This window comes from Culex quinquefasciatus, chromosome 3 (assembly GCF_015732765.1).
Source record: "Culex quinquefasciatus strain JHB chromosome 3, VPISU_Cqui_1.0_pri_paternal, whole genome shotgun sequence".
Lineage (NCBI taxonomy): Eukaryota > Metazoa > Arthropoda > Insecta > Diptera > Culicidae > Culex > Culex quinquefasciatus.
In genome coordinates this window covers 159267863-159294470 of record NC_051863.1, presented here as the reverse complement: position 1 = coordinate 159294470, position 26608 = coordinate 159267863, and the positions used below count along the sequence as shown (strand labels likewise).

General features: G+C 41.2%; 1 protein-coding gene across 4 annotated transcripts in view; it reads left to right on the top strand.

The window, feature by feature from the left end:
• LOC6054588 overlaps nucleotides 1-23949 on the top strand; it is a 34916-nt gene extending 10967 nt beyond the window's left edge. Inside the window, exons 2-26 of one of the 4 annotated variants that reach the window (XM_038266036.1) lie at nucleotides 1525-1681; nucleotides 5343-5509; nucleotides 5973-6008; nucleotides 8416-8598; nucleotides 8669-8812; nucleotides 8874-9007; nucleotides 9382-9562; nucleotides 9620-10080; nucleotides 10140-10308; nucleotides 10367-10792; nucleotides 10857-11075; nucleotides 11136-11456; nucleotides 11518-11700; nucleotides 18297-18428; nucleotides 18491-18814; nucleotides 18876-19202; nucleotides 19368-19538; nucleotides 19815-19997; nucleotides 20061-20192; nucleotides 20437-20526; nucleotides 21422-21578; nucleotides 21638-21804; nucleotides 21873-22029; nucleotides 22093-22259; nucleotides 22325-23949. In XM_038266036.1, the coding sequence (XP_038121964.1) occupies nucleotides 1525-1681; nucleotides 5343-5509; nucleotides 5973-6008; nucleotides 8416-8598; nucleotides 8669-8812; nucleotides 8874-9007; nucleotides 9382-9562; nucleotides 9620-10080; nucleotides 10140-10308; nucleotides 10367-10792; nucleotides 10857-11075; nucleotides 11136-11456; nucleotides 11518-11700; nucleotides 18297-18428; nucleotides 18491-18814; nucleotides 18876-19202; nucleotides 19368-19538; nucleotides 19815-19997; nucleotides 20061-20192; nucleotides 20437-20526; nucleotides 21422-21578; nucleotides 21638-21804; nucleotides 21873-22029; nucleotides 22093-22259; nucleotides 22325-22695 (5159 nt within the window). In that variant the 3' untranslated portion in view covers nucleotides 22696-23949. The remainder of the gene's footprint in view (nucleotides 1-1524; nucleotides 1682-5342; nucleotides 5510-5972; nucleotides 6009-8415; nucleotides 8599-8668; nucleotides 8813-8873; nucleotides 9008-9381; nucleotides 9563-9619; nucleotides 10081-10139; nucleotides 10309-10366; nucleotides 10793-10856; nucleotides 11076-11135; nucleotides 11457-11517; nucleotides 11701-18296; nucleotides 18429-18490; nucleotides 18815-18875; nucleotides 19203-19367; nucleotides 19539-19814; nucleotides 19998-20060; nucleotides 20193-20436; nucleotides 20527-21421; nucleotides 21579-21637; nucleotides 21805-21872; nucleotides 22030-22092; nucleotides 22260-22324) is intronic. The other 3 variants (XM_038266038.1, XM_038266037.1, XM_038266039.1) reach the window with 3 other exon arrangements.
• The last annotated feature ends 2659 nt before the right edge of the window (nucleotides 23950-26608 follow it).

The following is a 26608-nucleotide window of genomic DNA, read 5'->3' as shown; positions in this document are numbered from 1 at the left end:
CACACACAAAAAAATATTTCCGAATGTTACATCATTTATGATGTAACACTTTTGCACGTCATAAAACATTTAAATTTAAATGCAATTTGATGTAAATTTACAACAAATTATACGTAAAAACATGATTTTACGTGTGATTCAACCGTTTGCGTCGAATCTCAAGTTTACATCAACTGAGTTTACATGTGATTCATTTTTTCCGTGACGAGTAAATTCACATATTTTTTTCTGTGCATGGTAGTTTACTGCCCCTGATCGCATTAATGTCCCATATGTATTTTCAGCACTTTTGAGTTATTTATACAGTTTTGTTTCAGAAAAGAATGCAACATCCAGTACTTTGTTCTAGAAATCAGGAAACATGTTTTATCATATGGGACATTTATGCGAACATGGGCAGTTTAGGTGTAAATCAACGACCGGGCATCAATGATTGGTTCATAGCTTTAAAGTACGGGACATCCCAAATACTTCAGATTGTAATCACCTTGCAGTGGTTTCATAACTAGAACACACAATTTGAAGACGTCCCTTAGTCGAGAAGATTACAAGCTTTTCATCGCTCTCATCCGTCAAAACTTCAAACATCGCGCTGAAAACACACGTTGATTGTTTGATCCCTGGCGATCGGCTTGGCCACAGCCGAAAAACGCTGTGTATCGTTCGCCGACCATCTCTGGAAATATGAGCTAGTTGGTTATTTTTACCGCGCACTCGAACTCATCTAGCAATTTCGCTTTCGAAACCCATTAGTCCAACTGGGTCAAGTTATTGGGTTGGGGCTTCTAAGACACGCAGCAACACACACAAAAAAAACCAACGACGACCTGACGCACTTATTCTTCGAAGATTTCGGCGGGAAACGCTGCCCTGCACGCGCTGCCAGAAATTCTGTATTTTTAATACAATAAGGAAGCGATACAGCACGCGCGACGATGAAATTAAACCTGACGTCTCTCGCCTGGTAGATTTAGCACGCCGCTGTCAGCCAAGAAAAACAGCGCGAAAAAAAATGGCCATGCAAATCGCGCGCACAACTCGAATAAATGACTTTCGCACCGCCAGGAGACGCCACCACCGGGCGGAAAGGATTGCCACCCCGAGGATATTTTTAAAACATCCCAGATAATGTAGAGTGGAAAGCCGCGCGAACCTAAGCCGCAGACAATCGGCGAACACCTATGTAGCTGGGACAACTCTGTCACAACGAGTGTGGAAAGCTGTTTTGACAACCGTGTCATATCCGGTTTGGCGCCAGCGGGATTTGCGTAAAGAGTGGACATCCAAAGCGGCGACTACTGCTTGGAAGAAGCAACACAAACAGTATAATTAGAAAAGATAAGGGAAGATCAACACCAAACAGCTCAACAGTTAAGAACTATCAGCAAGAACAACAGCACCGTAATCACTGGACAGCTCTCTATAGATTCCAGGTTGCCACCAGCAAAGATCGTCTTTCGCTTCTCTATCGCTAGAAACAACTGCCCTAACCATCTTTCCCCCTGTTGCTACCCGAAATTCCAGACGCCCGTAGCTGTACGACATGCGACACAGTATTAGCCGAACTCGAGCACATTGACGACGACACCGACTCGTTCGGTGTGGACTTTGTCAAAGTAAATGACAAACGACTAGCAAAGCAGTATGGTATCACGAAATTCCCCGCCCTCACCTACTTCAGGTAAGCAAACAGAAGAGTTGTAGGTAGTACTCGATTGATGCTAACAGTTTGGATTTCCCAAGAAAAAATCCCTTGTAATCGATTATCAAAGTTTCGATTTTCCAAAGTGCAATTCCCAGTTCTTCAAAATCAAAATATGTATAACGCTTAGGGTGGTCCAAATAACTCCCGGTGCTACCCTTTGAAATTTAAGATTGACCCATCACTAGGCTAAATTCCAAATTCGAGATCTTTCTGACCACGGGAACCCCTTCCTGTAAGCCCATGATGTTTGTTTTGGGAAAAATCATTAAAATGTATGAAGGAAAGCTACTGTTTCAGTTTTTTGCCTGCAGAGGGCGCAATAACTGTCCGATACTTACCAATTCTAACAAATAGGATGTTCATTAAATTTGGAACAACTTTCTCGAAGATACCATATTTTTGTGATTTTCCCACAACACTATTAGCTACCAAAAATGACCATACAAACATCAAGCGATTAGAGGCTTGGGTTCCCGTAGTCAGAATCAGCTCAAATGTGGACTTTAACCAAGTGATGGATCAATCTTCGATTTTAGAGGGTAGCACTGGGAGTACCCAGATTTGGACAACCCTAATGGCGCCCAATAGTATATTCAGAATTTGTTGTGCTTCATTTGGTACAATGCACAGTGGTCCAGATCGCAAAATTAAGTGGAAAACGGATATTCCGAAAAATGGTGAAGTTTTGGAGCTTTGGTGTCTTCAGAAGAGTTGTTGCAAATGGAAAACTTTTGGTTTGGTTGAAAATTAGGGTGGTTCACTATTAGGGTGATTTTGAAAATCTAACTTTTCAGGAATATTTTTGGGATTTTTTCAAGGATTTTTTTGTCTTCTAGAAAGTTGTTGAGCTGGCCAATCCAAGAAACTCTGTCGAAGACATTAAAAATTTATATCGTAATCTACGCCTTCTACGACCAAATTAATATAAAGCATCTAAGCAAACCTTCAAAAATCAGTTTTTTGAATGTGGCAATTCAAGGAAAAAAAGTTTTAAATTTGCATCTTTTTTACCTTAAAATCGCTGTAACTTTTGACCCTTAAGTCCAAATTGACCTGTCAAAAAATAAAATGGTTTGTTTTTTAGAGCTCTAAAAGTGCCCCGAACATCACTTTTCTCTTAAACTTAACCCTGAATTGCCACATTCAAAAAACTGATTTTTGAAGGTTTGCTTAGATGCTTTATATTAATTTGGTCGTAGAAGGCGTAGATTACGATATAAAATTTTAATGTCTTCGACAGAGTTGCTTGGATTGGCAAGCTCAACAACTTTCTAGAAGATAAAAAAATCCCAAAAATATTCCTGAAAAGTTAGATTTTCCAAATCACCCTAATAGTGAACCACCCTAATTTTCAACCAAACCAAAAGTTTTCCATTTGCAACAACTCTTCTGAAGACACCAAAGCTTCAAAACTTCACCATTTTTTGGAAAATCCGTTTTCCACTTAATTTTGCGATCTGGACCACTGTGCAATGCATTTTCCATAAGTGTATTGCATAATGGACATTTTTCACAATTATTACTAGATATTTTTGTTTTGTGCGATTAGATTTCCTCACTTCAAAGAATTAAAAATGCATTGTTTTTATTTATTATTTTAACTAATAACAACGGTTTCTTTTAGAGATTATGATTTTGTTGAAAAATTAACTTTCTCAATTTGTACCCCTTTTTTAATATTTCTCATAAAAGCATTTTATAGCAATTTTCACACTTTTATTTAAAATCTAGATTAAAAAAGGGACAATCTATTAAATGCAGTACATTTTTTAGTATTTTTATTAAGGTTTTTGGCTGCTTCAATGATTAGGTAAAATTCAACTCAACGAAGGAAAAATTTCTTAAAAGTTGTATGTACCTTTTGATTTTCTGTAAATTTTAACAGCAGAGTTTTTTATTTAAAATTCTACCTTCAATTATTTAAATAATTAGAATAAAGTTAGTTATGCTATTTTTTCTTCTTTTATATAAAATTACTCCTAAAGAAGAGGTATACATTTTACTCTTCTCTAAATATTTTGTAATTCCTTCTTGTATGTAATTTTTCCTTCTTTTTTTGGAATTTGAAACTCAACTCAAAAATGAGAAAATCTCAAAATGTACATTTTGCCGTTTTTGAGCAATTCCAGCTCAAATCAGGATTCTCCGATTTCAATGAAACTTTGTATACATGTTATCCTAGGCCTATATAAGCCATTTTTGTGTATATGGAGCCGATAGTACTCGAAAATAACATTTGAGAAGGGCGAAAGTTATTAAAATATTTTTGTATTTTGCAATTTAAAAATTACTGTATCTCGAAGCCGTTGTATCGTACCAAAAAGTGGTCAAAGACAAACTTATAGGAAATTAGACAGACTTTCTAAAAAAATGCACTGAAACAAAAATACATGCCACTTCTATGAGATTTTTTTGATTTTTAAGTTTAAAAGTTAAATTTCAAGGTGATGTTACCGATAGTGGGAATCGATTCCCCATAAAATTTTACATAAAAGTTATGTAAAATTGTCTGGGGAATCGATTCCCACTATCGGCTTTTAAAAATTTTGACGTTTAGACTACTTTATCATAAAAACAGTTTTAGTAAATGATTTTTGTATTTTTTTAGGAGAGACATACCATCTTGCATTTTGCGTCAGTCTGTTGGTAACATCTTAGACTATTTCCTCAAAAATTTTGAGCGAAAAAATCGTAACATCACCTTGAAATTTAACTTTTAAACTTAAAAATAAAAAAAAATCACATAGAAGTGGCATGTATTTTTGTTTCAGCGTATTTTTTTCAGAAAGCCCGTCCAATTTTCTATACGTTTGTCTTTGACCACTTTTTGGTACGATGCAACGGCTTCGAGATACAGTAATTTTTAAATTGCAAAATACAAAAATATTTAAATAACTTACGCCCTTCTCAAATGATATTTTCGAGTACTATCGGCTCCATATACACAAAAATGGCTTATATAGGCCTAGGATAACATGTCTACAAAGTTTCATTGAAATCGGAGAGGGTCGGGTACAAAAGTACCAGAAAAATTCCTGATTTGAGCTGGAATTGCTCTATTTAAATATTTGACAATTGAGGTAGTCATTTTTAGCAACATTTGTTCTACGAAAAACTTAACTCTTCTTGTTTTATTTGTTTCTTGTTTCATTCTTAGTATTTATATTTGCATTTATCTTGTTAAGTTTATTTCTGATTTTTTATGGTTTGTTCCTGATGCCTTGGAACACTTAGGACAAACGCCCATTATGCCAAACACCTTCATGGACAAACCGATATGCCAAATGTCTAAAAAACCGAATGGGGAGCAAACCGAAATGTGTTAAATTCGACTATTTTATAGCCTACCCAAATCAGACAAATTCGAGTGAGTTATTGCGACTTTGCACGGCACATTGGCCGCCATCTTGGATTACACATTTTCAGATCACTAAGAATCAAAATTCGGACTGTTCCCAGATGCTAAACAATGATTTTTCTAAGGTTCCGTTTATTGTCTGGAAAAAAGTAAAATTAAAGCAGTTAGGATAAGTTTTGACGAATTCATGATATTCGTAGAAAGCAGAAATGATCTTGGATTCGAATTTTAACTAAAGTACCCAGACCCTTACAAATCTCGTGTTAAATATTTTCACAGGGAGAAGGAGCCCATCATCTACGAGGGAGACCTCATGGACGAAGCCGGCGTGCTGGATTTCCTCACCTCCCTGGAAGCGATGGACCTGCCCGACCGGATCGAGGAAGTCAACGCCAAGATCCTGTCGAAAATCATCGAAGACTCCGACTACGTAGCCGTGCTCTTCTGTAAGTTGGCCCGGTGTATGACTCCGCACCCAGATGCTCTCTATGTTCTTCAAAGCTGTCTCTCTTACTATATGTGTCCAACTTGGAAAACTTTTTCTACACCGTCTGTCACTATTTGATGTATAGTACTGAAGATTTACTTTTTTTCCTTTCTGTCACTTTGGAGTCACCTAATCACGGATAGTAGAGTAGAAAACATAACAACCTCTTTCCCTATTTCACCGTTTTGTGATTAATTTGTACAAACTGAACTGAGGCAACTAGTACCAGCACCGATCACGTAATAGTTGAATTTTCATTTTTCTTATTTTTTCTTTCTCTTTTCTATAACTTGTTGATAAAACGCTTTACCCACACAATCTCACGTTTGTGTGTGCGCGCCTGTACACAAATGAATGTTGATTATGTTTTGCAACACACACAAACCAAACCAAATATCCCAAAATCTAAACCAATCTCGTAGGCATAAATCACGAAAACTGTCCACCCGGAAACAACAGTAAGTGTACCCAGTTTTGCCCCAACAATAAAACCGAAAATGCGTTGAAACCTCCCATTTTGCCATACTCCCAAAGTACCCCAAGACCCTACGATAGGTTCCAACGAAATTGTTTTCTGTTCTGTGTCCACTGTTCTGTCCGTCCCGTTCAAAATTTCGCCTTTTCGTTCTTCTCAAACACCATCTCCTTCGAATTCCTGTGACGTCAAGAGTTTTATGTTTTCTTCGTTGTTCATTGGCAGCTCCTTTCTCTGTTTACTGAATTTTGTTTGACGCCCTAACAAAACGTTCTAACGAGTTGTCGACCTAACCTCCAACTGTTCAGCGCATTAACCTAGTCCTGAAAACTTCAACCCAAACCGCCCCCAAAATCCAGATTCGCAAATCTATAAATTTAAACAACGTGTCTCCATGAGAAATATTCTCTCCAACACACACTTTTGCCCCGGGGGTGATTCATGCCACCCACACATGCTGAACCTCAACTCGTGCGTCCAGCAAAATCCTCAAACCTAACCTTCGCCAAAACTGACCGTGACGGAAAACGACCGACGACCGATGACACTGTGCTAAACTGTGACACGATAAACATTACGCCAACGCTGTGGAGAGACCATTCACAAACTACGACGAAATGTTAGTGATCCAGTACGCTGCAAGCCAAAACCATTTATGCTCTTTAAAGGGAGTCTGACATCGTTGAGCCAGACAGAAATCGAACCAACGACTACTCGCTTACAATTCGAAATCCTTAAATTTTGAACTACGAAAGCACGGAACTTTTAACAAATGTGTTTTAGACTGAAAATGAAAGTTTTCATTTGGATTTTATTTAGAATGATGTATTCCTCAAAAAATCTTAAATCAAAATGCATAGTACACAGTAAAAAAATGAGTAAATTTGGAAGCTGTAGTTTTGGACCGTTGAATATTACTTCTTATATGATGTAATTTTACCTCAATTTAGACTGGAAAAGCGACATTACACAAGAAAAGTAGTAAAAATACACATTTTTTTCTGATATAAAAGATGTACCCCTTGGCAGGTGTAATATTACGATGATTTTTTTTTCTGTGTATATGAATTCTCTGCAACAAACAAATTTAAAAAAAGATTAAATTACAGTCAAATTGATTTTATGAAGCAAAAGACTATAAGTAAACACATTTTCTCAAAATAAACCATTATCTTCCTAGCAGTATACTCCAAACTGTTTGCAATACCCCCATCGCAAACAATCAACTTCGAATGTTTACCCGCGGTTTCGAATTCCATAATGCGGTAGTCTTGGCCAAAAATTTTGGTACCACCGGGCGAAACAATAATTTTTCACCAAACGTGAGTTGAACCCATTCCAAACCGCACCGCGCCGAACCAGGTCCCAAGCGCCGACACGAGGCAGTTCTGCCACTCCACCCAGAGCTCTCTACACACGAGAAAGTTAGTTCATTTTTTAATGGGAGAATATATCTATTTATACACGCTGCTGGTAGGCGGTGGGGTATTTTTCCTTTCTACCAGCGCACACAAAAAGAAAAAAAGAATATTTTCTTCCCATGCCCTAACGTGGCCATTATTGCCGCCCGAACCGCGTTACCAACGGCTACAAGTACAATAAAAAATTATTAATACACCAACTGCCGACGAGGACCCAGCCGTGTAGAACTCGACCTCACCTATGACCGCAACGCAACGTGACCAAGGAAGGGAATCTGTACGAAACCGACCCCATGACCACTTTCACTATTTCAAAACCATTTTCCCCTCGTTATCCTGCTCGGCGAGCTCGAAACAACCTGTTTGCTGGCGGTGGGAATTTTCGTGATCACTACCACACCATACAACATCACACTACACTAACCCATCACACGACGACAGAGGATCGTTCAACACGGTTTGCACACCGCGCAAATTACATCACATGGGACGGTCGGTTATTTTTAGGATAATTTACCCCACAGCATGTTGATGCCTTCTTCATGCACAAACGACGTCTGAACCTCTCGACGCATTCGCCAATGTCCTCTGTCCCATGTATACTGCTAGCTAGGATTGACAGCAACAGACAGGGCTTGCAACTGTCGAATGTTCTGTAAACGCTCGGAGTACGTACGATGGACGCCAAGGACGGATACATCATCTTGGCTACCGATTCCCAAATTCAGCCATTCTTGGTTGATCTCTCACCTCGCTGCAAATAACTTCCCAGTGTGCGTGTGTGCGGTTGTTTGTCTATTCCTAACCTGCCTTGAATCATCACGAGTGATTGCACCCCAGGAATGACTACTACACCTGAGAAATTGGCTAACCAAACTGCTTCAAAACACCCAAAAAAAAACCATCCTTAAATTGCATCAACCAAAACAAGCAAATCTAATCATTTTCTGGGGCTCACCATCACAACAGACAAGCCCGAGTGCAAGAAATGCATCAAGGCCCTGCAGGAGCTGGAGAACATCGACGACGAAGCCGACGAGCTGGACATTGGTTTCGTGAAGATTCACGACGAAGACCTCGCCGAGGAGTACAACCTTGGAGCACTGCCGAAGCTGGTGTACTACCGCCACCAGACACCGATCGTCTACGAGCGTAAGTGAATCACGACGTGCGCTGATGTAACGCCTCGATGATGTTTATCCATCAACCGTTCCGTTTACAGACGAACTTCAAAGGGAGGAGGATGTGCTGGAATGGCTCGTTGAGAACAAAGCTACCGGCGATGAGGATGACGTGATCGAGGAGGTGAACGCCAAGACGCTGAAAACGTTGATCTCAAACATCGACAACCTGGTTGTAGTGTTCTGTAGGTGTAACCGTACATTAACCCGGGCATAAATTTACTAACCAGCTGCAATCCTACACAGACGACGAAGGAGACGATCAGTCCGAGACTGTTCTGCAAGAGCTGGAGAACATTGATGACGACTGCGCCAAGCATGGAATTCAGTTCGTCAAGATTGACGATGCCAAGGTTTCCAAGGAATACGGCATCGACGATGTAAGTACAATGGCTCGTTGCAGTGTCCGATATAATTAGACCCCGGCTCATCACCTCACTTGTTGCGTTTTGAGGTTTATATTTAAAACAATTTACTTCCTACGTGCGAGCTGAACGTTTAATACACATGCGTGTAGTTTTATGGGCCGTTAACTTGTGACTTGTGCCAAAAACCGTCTTTCGACGGCGCTCGCAAGGTTTCGTACCGTCTGATTGAGTGCTCACATCGTCTAGTGCATTCCGCGCGATCGGAGACGAGCACAAGCCTCGGCTTCGGCCGAGGCAGAACACTTGCTAGTCCTAGGAGGCACTAAAATTACCCCGAATCATTGTTGTGCTGGCGCTACAAGTTCACTTTTCCTAACCCCGTACAGATCCCGGCCATCGTCTATTTCGAGAAGGAGATTCCCAACGTGTACGATGACGACCTCGAGGACGAAGAGGAAATTCTGCAGTGGCTTCTGTCCCAGCTGGAAAAGGACGAGATCGAGGATGTCACCGACGAGATGCTGGACAAACTGATCAAGGAGGGCAAGGCTGTCGCCGTCTTGTTCTGTAAGAATGTTTAAAGGCTTTCTTAAATAACACTACATGGATGTTTACCCCTTCTAGACGACAACAATGACAAGAAATCCGACAAGATCCTGAACGAACTGGAGAACATCGACGACGAGTGCGACCAGCTGGGCATCAACTTCGTCAAGATGGACGACACTGAGGAAGCCAAGGACTACGGCGTCACCAAGTTCCCCAAGCTCGTTTACTTCGAGCAGGGTGTCCCAACCGTGTACGAAGGTGACATGGAGAATGAGGAGGACGTGCTCGAGTGGCTCGACCGCCAGACCAGCTCGGATGAGATCGAGGACGTCACCGATGAGATGCTGGACATGATCATCGAAAAGATGCAACACGTTGCGGTGCTGTTCTACGACAAGGACTCCAAGGCTTCGCAGAAGGTGCTGGCCGAGCTGGAGAACATTGACGACGAGTGCGATCAGAACGATATCGCTTTCGTCAAGATCGATGATGACAATGAAGCCAAGGAGTGGGGCATCGATGAACTGCCAACCATGGTAAGTCTTGGTTGGTTGGTGAACGCTGCTGGTCATAACTTGACAACTGACATTTTCAGATCCTGTTCGAGCGCGGCATTCCTCACATGTACGAGGGAGATCTGATGAAGGAGGAAGAGCTGTTGGGCTGGTTGGTGCACCAGAAGAGACACTCGGAAATCCCGGAGATTACCGATGAGATGAAGGACAAGCTGATGCGCACGTACGACCACGTTGCCATCATTTTCTGTGAGTTTCATGTCAATACGCTACACTGCGTTACTTACTAATAACACCTTCTCTTTAGACGACAAGGACGACAAGCAGGACATCCGCGTGTTGAACGAGCTGGAGAACATTGACGACGAGCTCGAGAAGGAAGAGATCGTGATTGCCCGTCTGGACAATGCCGAGGAGGCCCGCGAGTACGGCCTGGACCATCTGCCGGCGCTGGTGTACTTTGAAAATGAAATCCCAGCCATCTACGAGGGTGACCTGATGAACGAGGAGGAAGTGCTGGAGTGGCTCAAGCTGCAAAAGTACTCCGCCACCATCGAGGAGGTCACCGACGAGATTCTGCAGGACCTGATTGAGGAGCACGAGTACGTGTGCGTGTACTTTAGCGGTGCCTGCGAGGAGGGCGAGAAGTGTGACAAGATTTTGGACGATCTGGAGAACATCGATGACGAGCTGGACGAAGCCGGCATCATCTTCGTCACCACTGAGGATATGTGTAAGTAGCATGGATTTTGCTAATATCCTGAATGAAAAGTCATAACGTGTGGCAATTTCAACAGCCACTGCCAAGAAATACAGCATCAAGACCCTGCCAGCGCTGGTGTTCTTCCGCAACAAGGACCCGCTGATTTACTCTGGTGATTTGAACGACGAAGACGAGGTCCTGGCCTGGTTGACCGACGAGGAAACGCTGGAGATTCCCGGAAAGATCGAGGAAGTGAACATCAAGATGCTGGAGAAGATTCTGTCTGAGAACGAACACATTGTTGTCTTCTTCTGTAAGCATTTAGCAGGTAGTGGCTTCGAAACCTTTTGATTACATTACTCTCTATCCGAAGATCACGATGAGGACAAGAAGGCGCTCAAGATCATCACTGAGCTGGAGAACATCGATGACGAGTGCGAAGAGAAGGACATTGATTTCGTCAAGACTTCGGACGACGACATTGAGAACGAGTACGATCTGGAGGACCTGCCGGCGCTGGTGTTCTACCGTCACAAGTTCCGTACCATCTACGCCGGGGATTTGATGAACGAGGAGGAGATTCTCGAGTGGGTGCTGGAGCAGTACGAGTCCAAGCCCGAAGTGATCGAGTCGGTTGACCGCAAGACGCTCCAGGTGCTCGTCAACGAGATTGAACATTTGGCTGTTTTGTTCTGTGAGTATATTTGCGGAATGATCATTGTTCGTTAATATCTGACTTGTAAACTTTTCCACAGACGACGATGAGTGTGAGACCTGCCCGAAGATTCTGGAGAAGCTGGAGACCATTGATGATGATACGGACAAGCATAACATTCAGTTTGTAAAGGCCAACGATGAGAAATTAGCTCACGAGATTGGAATCTTCTCGTTCCCAGCTTTGGTCTATTACGAAACTGGAGTCCCGATTATGTATGATGGTATGAGCGATTTCAAAAGATAATTTTCCCCCGAAATGTGTTTTGAACCTAATCTCCCTTATATCTGACCAATAACTGTACTGTGTGTAATTTTTCTCTCTTTCCCATGTCAATTTAGGTAATCTCAAAAATGAAAAGCGCATCTTGCAGTGGCTAGTTGATCACAAAAGTAAGAACCTTTGGTGTAAATAGTTGCTAACGATTTTATTTTAAATTTGATACAAATTCCTGACCTTTATCACATCGTGTTGATCCATGAAAACGAGCCCATCGCATTCCAGATCCCACTCTCTAGAAACCAATCAAGTGACGTAAACTCCTGCTCCAATCGGAAATCTATAACCCTCATGATAAGGCTTCTGACCCCGGTGCTTCCATTGCAGTCAATTCCTATCCCTCTTCATAAAATGGTTTTTAAATGAATACATTCCATCACCAAATCATAAATTTAAAATGCAAACCCGTGCTTCAAAAGCTTTTCTTCTCTCTTTCATACAATCTGTCATCATATCGTTCCTTTCGAACCTTTGAATATCTTAAATACCAACCAAACACCACCCCAAACAAACCAAAACCCCAGGAAAGTATGACATTAAACTGAAGTACAGTGGTGGTCAGAAGAAAGAACGCAAGATGGTCTATTTCTCTGATCCGGAAGAAGAGGCACGACTAGCGCGCCTGCAGGCCGAAGCACGGGCCCGGTCCGGTGTCCCGGAAAAGTCCATCCTGAAACCGCCGCCAGGCACCCCTACCAGTCTATTGTACAATCCCAAACCATTAGGTAACCTCTCAGTGAGACATTTGCACTCTTGCTCTTACTATAAACACACACACCCACACACGCTGTACGTGTCTCTGGTGCAGCCTTTTTTTTAACTTTGCCTAGATAGTTGAAACTGCCTGTGTTAGTGCCAATCTTTGCTAGAACGCGCACTCTGCGTTGGATTCTTTGTCTCAATGTAGGTTCACGTGCACGCACTTGCATCTCTATTGGTCGTACCGTGGTTGTAGCCGCCTGTTGGTTCAAAAAGTTAGGTGTCCTCCGTGCTTGAAAACAAAAAACCGAGCACGTGTTTGCACGTGTCTCGTTTGCCACCTTTTTTTCCTGTAGTATGTATGCTTATGACTTTCCTAACATTGTTTCCCTTTAGACTCAAGTCGAGAATGTGGAGATTCGAATGATTGATGGATCCTTAAGATGTTTGAAACACGAACAGCTTTTCATCATTTTGAATAAGTTTTCTAAACGTTCAAAATAATAAATACATGTTCATGTTTTTGTTTTTGAGGATTGTAGAGTGGTTATACGGATACCAAATTCACGGCTTTCTTCTAGAATAGTTATCTCTTTCTTTGAGCATAAGTACAGTGCAAAAACGCTTCACCTTGATTGGTCTTCATCGTTCAAACGGCATTTTTCTCAAAGTGGATCTGTAGCCTAATGTTGTTAGTTTCTGCAGACAGTTTCCCTTCATTCGAGTTACACTTTCATTCAAACGTTTTCCAGATAACAAACTACCCAAACCGGCAAAATCCAAACAGCGGGAAACCGTTGAAGACACCGACAGGGAAGATAGAATTGACAAGAGGAAGCCCAAACCGGGCAAACTGAAACCAATCCCCAAATTACCATCTCCGGTCATCGCCTCTGCCACAAATAAACCTGCCAAGTCTGCTCCGTCCAAAAGTACCAAAGACAATGCCAAAGAAAAGCCCAAACCACAGTTCAGACCCCTGAGCAAACCCCAACCCGAAAAAGCCGAACCGGTAAAACCCAAAGCCGACAAGAGGAAGTCAGATGACGAAGGTACCTTAAACTGAGCTGTAAATGGCTAAAGATCCGCACCGTTTTAACACATTTTTCTACGTGTAAATAAATTTAATTTTTACTAAACACAAGATATCTACCGGATTACGATCTACAGCTTCCAGAGTCCGAGACAGAACTTAAAATTTGCACTCTATGCTCTTTACAAGCTATTTATCCTTCTTAGAGAATAATCAGTAGATTACCAGAAGGAGATTTCCCCCCAAATCTACTCTAGACTAGTCCTCTCTCTATCTCTATTGGCTTGTAATAAAGCAGTCTATCCTGTCAACCCCTCTCTAATGCCACTACACTCTATGGTTGATCCTTTTGAGGTCGGAATCTTCCTTCGCAAGCGTTCGTTTCGTTCTTACCACACGTCTACCACGTACCTCGAAACGATCACAGTTGCATGTTACTCACCATCACTACCGTGTAAATTCACCAGAACGGGCGGCGAAACCTGAGCGGATCTCGTTGGAGATCACTCGGAGTTTCGCCGTTTCGCATTGTTTGCCTTGCATCCGTGAGTGTTATGTGCATGTGTTCCTTACAAGTGCCTATGGACCTATCCCTCCACCAAACTCTGCACGATCCTTTCTTCCACGCGCCTAATACTGCCTTTGTTTGTTCAAAACCATCACGTTACAATCGCTCGGTAAGAATTCTACCATTTAGCAGAATCGTTAGTACAGTGCGGTTTTCGATGAATATTGAGCGGGTTTCTGTCGGAGTAGGAGCAATTTATGACTTAAGCTGACACAATGTTTTTGATCGCTTCGGGAATGATTGTTACATCGAGTAAAACGAGTATGGCAATAACAGTAAAATAAAAAGAAAAAGTTAGGATCGTAGGCTGACCTTATTGAGCGCAAATTTCAAGATTATGTTGAATTGCATTGTGGCTACGTAGTGAAACTGACACACAAATCGGCAAACCTGGAACAGTCCAGAATCATCCTTAGAGATACCTCCCAAAAATGCTTTTCCCTTAGTTAATGAAACAAACTCGGCAATGGCAAAGCAGTGCAATGTAATCTTGGGTCAAGATGCCTTTCATACAGCTCCAACTGTTCATTTTAGTGTATCTCTCTCACTCTACCAGTATCTTACGCTGTCTTATCTCTTGCCCTTTTTGTTCCTTGAATGCTTGGATTCTCGATTCCTCGCGAAACTGCCAGTCGGAACGTTCTACCCTACGAAACTATCATATTGTAAAAACCTAGCTAATCCAGCTAATATCCAGCATTTGCGAGATATTGTAACTCTTAGATATTCGGTTTGGTCTACAAAAAACATTTTGTCAGTTAATTCATAAATTAGCTGCTTCGAAAACAAAAACAAACGGCATACCTATCGTGGTATATTGCAGAAACCTTCTCTTAACACATCCACTGTGCGCGAATCAGTTTGTTTCCTTTTGAAACAACTACTATTAACTAATAGTTGCGAGAACTCAGAAACCTTTCTTTTGATCGCTCTCACTAAGTGTACTGTTGCATCCCTGAGTTCTTCTGTACAATTATTGCGTATAACTACAGTGAGAATGTTACAAGCAATCGAAAATGATAATAAAATTGTACTAACATTTGCATACAAAAATAAATCAAAAGAAAAGCAAAACAATCAACTACTGTTTGTCCCCGCGAAGATCTGCAAAGTGCAATCAAGTTTTTTTTATTTGCAATTTCTTTCTAATTTCACTACCCTCACTGATTCTCTGTGCCAGAATGTGTATTGCTGTACGAGAATCGAACCTCAAAATTCTATCAAAAACAAACTAAATCTGACAAAATGTTTTTTGTATACACACAGATGACGAATGTTTCTACGTTGGATTGGGTCACGCCGGTCGCGTTACCAAGAAGGACAAAAAGTCCGCCAAGGAAGATGACTCGTTCCGATGCTGCCCGGCCAAGGTAGAGAAGAATACCCGCGTGACGCAGATGGCCGCCCAGAAGATCAGCCGACGGGACAGCAACGAAGCTGAGAGCCAGTTCGCGTTCAAGCAGAAGAAACTGTCGGACGTTGCGGACGCCACCGCCGCCGCCGCCAAGGAGAAGAAAGCCGCCCAAGCCAAGAACCCCATCGACGTCAAAGTCAAGGGCAAGTCCAAGCCCAAGGGCAAAGGTAAAAAGGACGACGATGATGACGACGACGATGACGACGAGCAGGGACTGTTCGGAAAGCTCGGCTGGTGGTAAATCGAGTTAACCTAGCATCTACCATCTCTAGACACAGTGTACCTTTCAAGGCCCACAACTACCAATATGACATCACTTATGAGTAATCCTAGTTACGCTTGTATTAAAGTGAACCAAAAAAAAATATCATCCATCCAGTTGATAACCGGAATGCAAACAATTCCTTTGAGATCCTCACTCGAACAACAGTAACATGCCAAATGTTTCGACCAGCAATGACCTCCCCAAAAAAAACCAACAAAATTCTACAGACTCCCCACACTTCGAATCCTGTGTGTGTGCGCAGACCACCATCCCTGTGAATACGAGTTCTAAAAGAAATCCATTCTCTTTATTTTCCCCCGCCAGATGCACCTAAGTAAAATGGTTGGTTGGAGTTACAATTTGACATCCCAATTATCAAACAGTGAAAGAGAGATTCAAAGATAAAAGAAAAAGAGAGCGAGAAATATTTCTTAAACAATTGCTACACTGATTAGGGCAACAAATAGCAGAAATTCAGAAAATCTTAACAGTCACGTCACAAGCGACGAAAATCAAAGAAGAAGGTCGAGAAATATTAGCTTAGCTTAGCTTAAGTATACTTATCAAAACAACCTGCAATGAAGAAAAAAATGGTGACGGAAAATTCCTTTGACACCAAGTAGAGAACACAAGCACACGCACCAACACTAGCAAACACGCGCACCTCCACAAGCAGTAGACAGCAGTATAGTTTTGCCACCACTCACGCACACACGCAAGCAAGCAAGCCAATGTGAACGCATCAATTCAAAACCTCGCACGTTTTCGGCATATAGCAACTATTTTTCCAGCTATAAACTAAACTGTTTTGTTCATTCTTGAATAGACTGCGTACGTTATTTACAACACAAGAAAAATAAAATAAAAGATATATTTACTACAAAGCGATCACCTACACACTAAGCCAAAATTTTTAACGCAAATCTGTTGATTTCCTAGTGAGACTAGCACTGTAGTTTACTATAAATTAACTTTTTTTTCACAAAATAATTACTAGTTAGTACGGCAGCAAATAACTTTACACTATATAGCTAACTGTACGAAAGAAAAAAAATCAATTGACTGCAAACAAACACGTTTTGTTCGATAGTTTTACTACACACCTACACGTAAGGGCTTCACTAGCACACGCATGCACGCACTAACACTGAAAAGGCACACACGCACGCACAACATGCACACAGGATCACTTTTTGCACTTTTTAGCTATTTGAAAAAAAGCGCATCTTCAGTACGCTGTGTTGTTGATAGGTACGACGACGACGACAACGACTAAACTGCCAAGAGAGCATAGAAATCATGCAAAAAAAAAACGTTGAAATGTGTACAGATCTCTTATGCGGTTGACCTAGTAGAATCATAGTTGTTACATCGAGTACATTAAAAATAACACTCAAGAAATCTTGAACAAATCAGAGTGCTCACACGCACTGCCCTGACTATCCAGACAGTGGAACATAGATAAAAAGAAAAGCATGTGTAAATAATAATGATTGGCAGGCATTGTTTTGTCAAGTTCTTCGACTAAACCTAGTATTTATTATACGATTTTTGTTGGCTATCTTGTTGATTAGATTTATAATCGAAAGGAAAGCGCTACAGAGATATGATGTAGGGCTTCTCAGTTTAATGAAAGAGAACGAAATCCCTACGTTGAGCATACAAACGAAGCTCGCGGTTAAACATTAAAAAAAATCTCAGATTTACAAAACTAACCGATTCATTCCTTAATTTCGTATTTCTTCTGCCTACAGTACCCTGAAACACAAAAGCCAAATTGTAATGAAGAATTGGGAAAAAACAAAGATTAAAGTCCACTATCAATTTTTTGCAACATTTTTTCTGTCACTTTCATTCATCTTGGGATCCGAAGAACATACAAAATAAAGGAATTGAACAACCACACACACGCATATTACGAACAAGAGACAATGCAAAACCGCAAATGGAACCGGCTACGCATTCGACCGCGTAAACACAATGTAGAAGGAGGTGAGAAAGCGAACCGTAATGTGAACAATAGTATTTAAAGCCCCACAATAGTAACAAGCTGTCAACTTGAACAGGGAGAAAGATTTTCACTAGAAAAACGGCAAACAAATGTCAGCTCATCAACTTTCAAACTGAACAGACTAGAAATATTTCTTAATATGAAGCAGCAATCGTTCGGAATAATAATAACTAGATGCTAAGTTTCGTTAAAAAAATTTATAGGTCGGACGAATGATAAAACCGCTGCGAACAAACAGATTAGCGAGAACATTAAAGAAGGAGATGCAAGAAATTTAAAGAACGATTTATTTTTACTGTTATTGCCTTACTCTTTTTTTATTATTTTTGAAACATTAATCTAATAAAGGTTTGATTTACTTCAAACAAAACTAACCACGTTTTTCTCAGTCAATCACCCACGAGTTGTTCGAAAAATCATTTTCACCCTTTCACTTTACACTTTGGTAGCAACATTGTGATTAATAGCCCACTGCAAGATGTAAGTATTGTGATCGGGGAGATCGGTCGGAAAAAGCGGGACTCCAGTTCATTAATCAATTGAATTGCAGGGGACTTGCTGAACGAGTACGACGTGCTCGACTGGATCCAGGACCACTTGACCGACGAAAGTATCGAGGAAGTTGATCGCGACACGATGTTCGAGTACATTGAATCGAAGGATTTCGTGGCCGTAGTATTCTGTAATGGACTGACGGTCAATGGCGAATGAACTAAGATTGCTAACTACGCGCTTTTCCTGCAGATCTCGAAGACGACGAGGACAGCCCCAAGATCCTACGCCACGTGGAGTTGATCGACGACGAGGCGACCGAGTATGGCATCCTGATGGTCAAGTCGTCGGATCGGCTGATGGCGAAGAAGTACGGTTACCGCAATCCACCCGGAGTGACGTACTTCCGCAAGGGCAAGCCCATCAACTACGACGGCGACATCGACGACGAGGAGGAGCTGCTCGACTGGTTGACGAACCCGCACAACATGGAGATGACCGACCACATCGAAAAGGTGAACCGAAAGATGTTCCAGAAGATTCGGCAAGCGTCGGACTACTTGGCAGTGTTCTTCTGTAAGTGGAGACCAGGATTCTTGTATCGATTGAGATTGATTGCATTTTTTATGCATTACAGACAGTGAAGACTGCAAGCAATGCCCACGGGTGTTGGCCGAAATCGAGCACATTGACGATGAAGCCGACGGGGCGGGAATCAATTTTGTCAAGATCGACGACAAGCAGATGGCGAAGGAGTTCGGGATCTACGCTCTGCCTGGCATTGTGTTCTTCAAGCTGACCTCGAAGGATCCGGTGATCTACGCCGGAGACCTGAACGACGAAGACGAGATTCTCAACTGGTTGATGACGCAAAAGAACCCTGGCGGTGACGTGATCGAAGATCTGGACGGAACCAAGCTGCTGAGCCTGATCGAGGAATCTAGCTCGTTGGCTGTATATTTCTGTAAGTAGACGCCTCGTGCAGGCTCAACTTTGTAGCACAATCGAACAATTGAAAGCTGTGTAAAACAATATATGTTGTTTTGGTCACTCTTTAACCTATGCATCTGCACACACATTGATTGAAAACAAACTGCACTGTGCCACACCACAACGACTAACAATGTAGGGAATAAGACGACTTGCGATATTTGCAACTCCAAGATTGCTCGCAAGCAGCGCAAGGCGAAGGAGCGCAAGGGTGTGCGAAGCCTGATCAGCGAAGGTTCAGCCGAGGCCACAGAGGAGACCATCTCCGAGGAGGCATCAGCGGCAGACGGAGGAAACGCGTCTTCAGAGGGTATTAAAGGATCCGTTTGGCATTCCTCGACCTGTGTACAAAAAAAACTCGATCGCTTGTTATGTTCTTACCACATCCACACCCACCACCACCACCATCGATGCTCAACCAGCCAGATCTTCTCATACGCGCGTCCACATGATCTTTACTTTGACATTCTAACACTAAATTTGTTCTGATTTACTGATATTGTTTATGTGTGGTCCTGATTTGCTTTTTTCAAGAGCGTGGTATTCATCCAAAATACAAGCTAAACAAAGATTATTTCCCTCCTAGATGCTGACAATTGCGAGCAGTGCTCAGGGGTGCTGGAGTCTTTGGAAAACATTGATGACGATTGCGACCGCCATGGAATCATGTTCGTGAAAACCGATGACTTTAGTATTGCGGAACACTACGGAATCTCCGAGTATCCGGTAATGGTGTACTTTGAGGATAACGTCCCGAATGTATTTGAAGGTTAGATCGCATGCACGACAATACCCTGGAAGAAGCTGATAACAAGTCTGATTTCTTTGCTAGGGTCCCTGGACGAGGAGGAGGAAGTACTGCAATGGCTCATCACACAAAAGACCGAAGACCGCATCGAGCTGATCACCCGAGTCATGCTGGAGGCCATGGTTGAAGACACCCAATATCTTGCCGTGTACTTCTGTAAGTTTCACAAACCCCGTTCTCCACCGCTGCATGTCCCTTTTGATTACAGCACACCAGCACAGAACCAACAACCATCCACAGCAAAGAGAGCTGCAATGTTAATGTTTCTTTTTATTACTTTTATTACCTTCCACAAAAAAAAACACTACCAACTCAAACAACCCCTCGATTGCACAACTTTGCAACCAATTGAGCAAATCTATCTCACGTATTGTTTTGATTCGACCAACAAACCAACCAGATAAAAACCAATCACCCTCTTACTGCCGAAGTTTTTGTTCAGCTGAAAAAGTGCGCAAGCGAAAGGAAATGACTCGGGCGGGCGTATCAGGTATTAGCAGCTGTCCGGTGCTAGAAAAGGACGCCAAATCCCAACTTCCCTGCGTATCCAACAATACCAACAAAACAAAAACTATCGAACCTGAATGTACTTGTTTCTGATACTGAGCCTGACTTGTGCAAACCTAGGTGTTCCCAATGTCTCTAAATGTGTACTACTTAAACTCCTCTGTCTAGCTATCAACCTCAAACTCTTCCAAAATGCAGAACTCCAAACCCCTGTGATCTCTAACTATCGCGCCGGTGTAACCACCAGGATGTTGTCTTCCATTGTATTTGTCTCCTATACCGTCCGCTTGCCAAAATGCGCTCTGAACTGATCCCGAATACGTGGATGACCCCAGCCCATCTTCATTTGCTTGTCGTTTTAACCACACTGAATGAAAGCCTTCGGCAGTTGTACCTACTTCTTTATATGCCATCTTGCCTTGAGTAACTCGAGCTAACTTCCACTGTCTGTACTTACGGGCATGCGGCACTTGCAGCGACAGCATGACGGCATGCGATCTTTAGAGCAGCAGTAGAACATTGTTTGTCATCATATTTCTTGAAAGCTAAGAATTTCATCACTTACCTGGAATGTCCATTTCAACTTGTTGTGTGGTAATGCGTCATGATCTGAAATTAAATGAAAGAATTGGTTATTATTGGTTTGTAGGATTAGGAAAAGCTTGACATTTTTTGCAACAAATAGAGGTAGACACTTAGTTAGAACATCCTATAAAGATTTCATGCTTTCTCCTACTCCTGTTGCCCGTGTGGGTCATCCAACAACACCAAAACCTTTTGCATGCGTCACAATCGCTAGACTAAGCACTCAATGTTGGTCTCCAGCGCAGTTGCATTGCCTAACACCTCTATCTGGTTCCCTCTGTTCCCACAAACAGACAAGATCAACTGCAACATCTGCGATCAAATTCTCGAAGGACTGGAGGTGATCGACGACGAGCTGGACGTGTTCGGTATCCACATGGTCAAGATCCAGGATCCACAGCTGGCGAAGCGTTACTCGATCAAGACCTTCCCGGCGCTAGTTTACTTCAGGTACTGCTCAGAAACAACTTTCAAACAATTACTTGTTTCTCACGAACGATTCCTTGCAGAAACGGTAACCCGCTGATCTACGAAGGTGACCTGCAGAGCGAACAGTCCGTGCTGGAGTGGCTCATCGACGATGACAACCGCGAGCTGGCTGACGAGATCGAGGAAGTCAACGAACGGATGCTGGACAGGCTGATGGAACAGTCGCCGCTGCTCTGCGTGTTCTACTGTGAGTTTTGCGGGATATTCCGGGAAGAATGTTGGGAAGTAATTGTTTGCTTTACTTTTCCCGCTCAGATGACGAAGACTGCCAAGAGTGCGAGGACATCCTGGAGGAGCTGGAAATGATCGACAGTGAGGTGGACATGTACGGAATCGATTTCGTCAAGGTTGCCAGCCTGGAAGCGGCCCACAAGTACGGTATCACTACCATTCCGTCGCTGGTGTACTACAGGTAGGATTTATTATCAGTGTTCTATTGGACTGATCTGAAACAAGAACATTTTGTAAACATTAGGAAGCAACTGCCGATGCTGTACGACGGTGACATGCACGACCACCAGCGGGTGATGAACTGGCTGACGTCGCAGGATGTGTTCGAGATCAAGAACGAGATCGAAGAGGTGAACCGCAAGATGCTGAACAAGCTGCTCGATGAGAACGAGTTCCTGGCGGTATTCTTCTGTAAGTGTTGGATGCTTTGAATTCATTATAGAGTTGTCAGATCTAACATTCATTCAAACCTTCAGTTGAGGACGATCACGCGGAAAGCGACGCCGTGCTGGAGCGGCTCGAGCTGATCGACAGCGAAACCGACAACCTGGACATCACGTTCGTCAAGATGGGAGACACGCGGTACGCCCGGAAGTGGGGCGTCACCAAGCTGCCGGCCATCGTGTACTTCCGCAAGCGGTTCCCCAGCATCTACCGGGGGGACATGTACGACGAGCAGGACGTGCTGGAGTGGCTCCGGAAGAACCGCTTCCGCCAGCCCGAGCTGAACATCTTGATGTACGGTTGTATCGCAACTGCCCTCGGGTTCATCGTCTATACGGCGTTCCTGCTGCAGTGCTTCAAGCCGGCACCTCCGCCACCGGTTCAGCATCCCAAACAGAACTAGGTCCAACTTCTTTTTCTTTCACATCCCTTTCTTCCCCTTCCTTCCCGCGCACTTAGCTCCAGTCCAGTCCTTTGACAGATCGTACTGTCGCAAGACATTTTTTGACATATTTTATAGGTTTAGACTTAGAGACGAACTATTTTTGAAACAATTGTAATGACAAATTTCATGAGCAAAGAATAAACTCTCTAATTCTAGGAAAAATCGTAAAAACTTGACCCAAAAGCAATCTTTCATTAGAAATCAAATCACAATTTACGGCACTCGACCTTCACCATGTAAGACATTCTTCTAAAAGCGAGCACCGGACTTTCATTTGCGAATCGATTTAGTAAAACATTATTTCAAATTGTAGATTAATACAAACAAAAATAAAGTACACGTGCAGTCAAAGAAGAAAACAAATAAAAATAAACACTCACACAAAACTTGTAAAAATTAAAGCCATGCATTTTTAGTAGACATATTGTACTGATATACAAAAGATGCGAAAAAGATTAATCTTAAGTCATCCTAACTACTTTGAGTACTTGCCGGACCAGAATCGAACATCCAGTCAGTCAGTCAGCCAGCCAGCCAGCCAGCCGCGTTCCGCACTCTAGTTAGGGCCGTATCGTAACTTTAAACGTAAACGATCAAATCGAAACAAATAAAGAAAACCAGACGAGCGACAAACGCTGGAAAAAGCGTTCAAACAACCAACTAAATCAAACCTCCTTCTCATTTTCTCTCTTTTTGTCCTAAAATGCAAACTATCAGCAAAACAATGACGAAACCCAATATCCACTTCCGTCAAAAAAGAAAAAAAAACCAAAGTCATCAACATGAAACATCACGCCCCATGTACAGCCGGTTCCATTGTTCAGGGCACGTTGTAAATATATAACCCAACAATAAAGCTAACGTGGATTGTAGAGAAGTGCATCAGTTTAAGGATTTGTTAAGTTATTATTATTTGTTCTGACAGTAAACGAGGAGCGGATCATTTTCCCTCTCTTTGGTAACAATGATCTAATTTTCGGATACCACCACAAACATTTGCTACTTAAACTTAATAGAAAAAAAAGGTTGAACGTATCACCAGCAATACACAGAAGAAGAAGAAGAACAAAACTCACACAATTTGGCTTTTGGGGTTTTTCAGCATACTGTCGGCGTTTTATTTATTTTCAGAGTAAGTGTCCTGCTCGGGACGCACCGAGCAGATAAGTTAAACTAGAAAACAATTTAAACAAAATAAAAGAGATGTGAATGGAAAATATAGCTGCCGTTGATATACGTTTTAAGTTGCACACGAGTTTTTATTTCACGATGACAGATTGCCATTTTTAATTATGTCTATTTCGAACTCAATTTCAAAAGTTTCTCTGCATACCGACACATTCAAAATGTTATTGCGCGTATTCCCGAAAAGGACACGCGGCATACCAGCCTCGAAACAACGCGCCGCACTTTCGGCAAATGCGCGCTGTCAAATCCCATACTGTGCGTTTTGTTTTTGTTGATCTTCTTCTTCGAATTGCATGGCATTGTTGCCGGCAATGTTTTTTATTGCACCAAAAGTGCAGAAAATTGCTGGCAACAATATCTGCGGCACATTATGGAATGCCGCGCGGCGTGTACCTTCGAGAGAAACGGACAATAATGACACATTCTCCAGCAACAAAAACGACACGTTTTGGCTGGTAGAATCTTCATTTTAATCGCGGCTGGATTAACCATTACAAATGTTTATAGTAACTAAAATATTACTTATTAATTTGTGAAATGAAAAGTTCGACTTAAAATTAGTTTACCGTAGAGCAATTCTCTACGAAATCAGTCATTTATTTTTTTTTGTATTTTTTAATTTGGCTTAAATTTTTTTGGTGCCTTCGGTATGACCAAAGAAGCCATTTTGCAACATTTGTTTGCCCATATAATTTTCCATACAAATTTGGCTGCTGTCCATACAAAAATGATGCATAAAATTCAAAAATCTGTATCTTTTGAAGGATTTTTTGATCGATTTGATGTTTTCGGCAAAGTTGTAGGTATAGATATGGACTACACTGAAAAAAATGATTCACGGTTAAAACAAATTTGATGATTTTCTATATAACTTTTTGTAACTAAAACTTGATTTGCAAAAAAAAACCTTTTTTATATGTTTAAGGGGACATAAAATGCCAACTTTTCGGAAATTTCCAGGATGTGCAAAAAATGTTTTACCGAGTTATGATTTTTTGAATCAGTTCTGATTTTTTCAAAAAATAGAAATATTTGTCGCAAAAAATTTTCAACTTCATTTTTCGATGTAAAATCAAATTTGCAATAAAAAAAGTACTTTAGTGAAATTTTGATACGAGACACCGTTTTCAAGTTAAGGCCATTTTTAGGTAACTTTTTTTTTGAAAATAGTCGCCGTTATTCATTATTTTTTTAAATTAGCGCCCGTGTTTGCCCACTTTTGAAAAAAAATACAAGGCTGAGAAAATTCTTTATATTTTGCTTTTTGAACTTTGTTGCTACGACCCTTAGCTGCTGAGATATTGTCATCCAAAGATTTATAAACAGGAAATTGATGTTTTCTAAGTCTCACCCAAACAACCAACCATTTTTAAATGTCGATATCTCAGCAACTAATGGTCCGATTTTCAATGTTAATTTCTTGAAATTTTCCGATCCTTTCGAAAACAATATTTTTATTTTTTTTTAATCAGGACTAACATTTCAAAAGGGCGTAATATTTAGTGTCTTGCCCTATTGAAATGTTAGTCCTGATTTCAAATAAAATAAAATATTGTTTTCGAAAAAATCGGAAAATTTCATGACGATGTTTAACGTCCCCTAAAACATATCAGAAAAAAAATTAAAATAGTTTTTTTCTTGAAAATCAAGTGACAAAAAATGAAATTGAAAATCACCAAAATTTTACAGTGTATCATTTTTTTAAGTGTAGTCCTTATTCATACCTACAACTTTGCCAAAGACACCAAATCGATCAGAAAATTACAGAAAAAAAGATACAGATTTTTTAATTTTCATATATTATTTTTGAAGCTGCTAAATTTGTATGGAAAATTATATGGACAAACTAATGATGCAAAATTGCTTCTTTGGGCAAACCAAAGGCACCAAAACAGTTTCAGCTGGATTAAAAAATACAAAAAAAATCGAATCATCGAAATCTCCTAGAATTGCTCGTAGTCATTACTTGTAGAAAATGTAATTTCCAATCCGAATCTACAATAATAGGGGAAATTCTCGTATGTTTGACAGGTTAAACGCTCACTCCTAACTCCATCCAATTTGCTGATTTTCACTATTTAAACAACTAATTTAGCAAAACTTTTGATAGTAACTTGCTTGCTCACTTCCTACTGAGCTGATTATCACTCGATTTCAGTTAAAAACGCTTTTTGTGAGTTGTAATTCAATGTCTGGAATTTGAATGCTGTTCCCCAATTTAAGTTTGAGACATGTTTTGATACTATAGAAGAAAAAAATTGTGACGTTGCAACGCCGGAATTTGCTAATAATCATTAAGACCAATTATCTATATTTTAGTGAAAATCTTAACATTACCTGCGATCGGCCACAATCCATAAAAAAAAAAGATTTGGCATTTAAGGAAAAATAGTTTGGTTTCCAAAAAAAATCAAAAAGTCGAATGAAAACATATAAGGGACCTTCCATAAACCAAGCGGACACTTCTTTGAAATCTCAGATCCCCAGATCCTCGTGGACAATTTCCATACAAATCTGTTTTGCATGGAACGTGGACAATCGCTGACCCCTCCCCTCAGGCGGGTTTATGGATGGTCCCTTTAAATTAAAATCAGTTAAGCAAAAAACGAGCTGATTTTTAAAGCAAATATAAATCAGCCTTTCAATTAACTCCGTAATTACAGTTTACTTTTGTAGATTATTA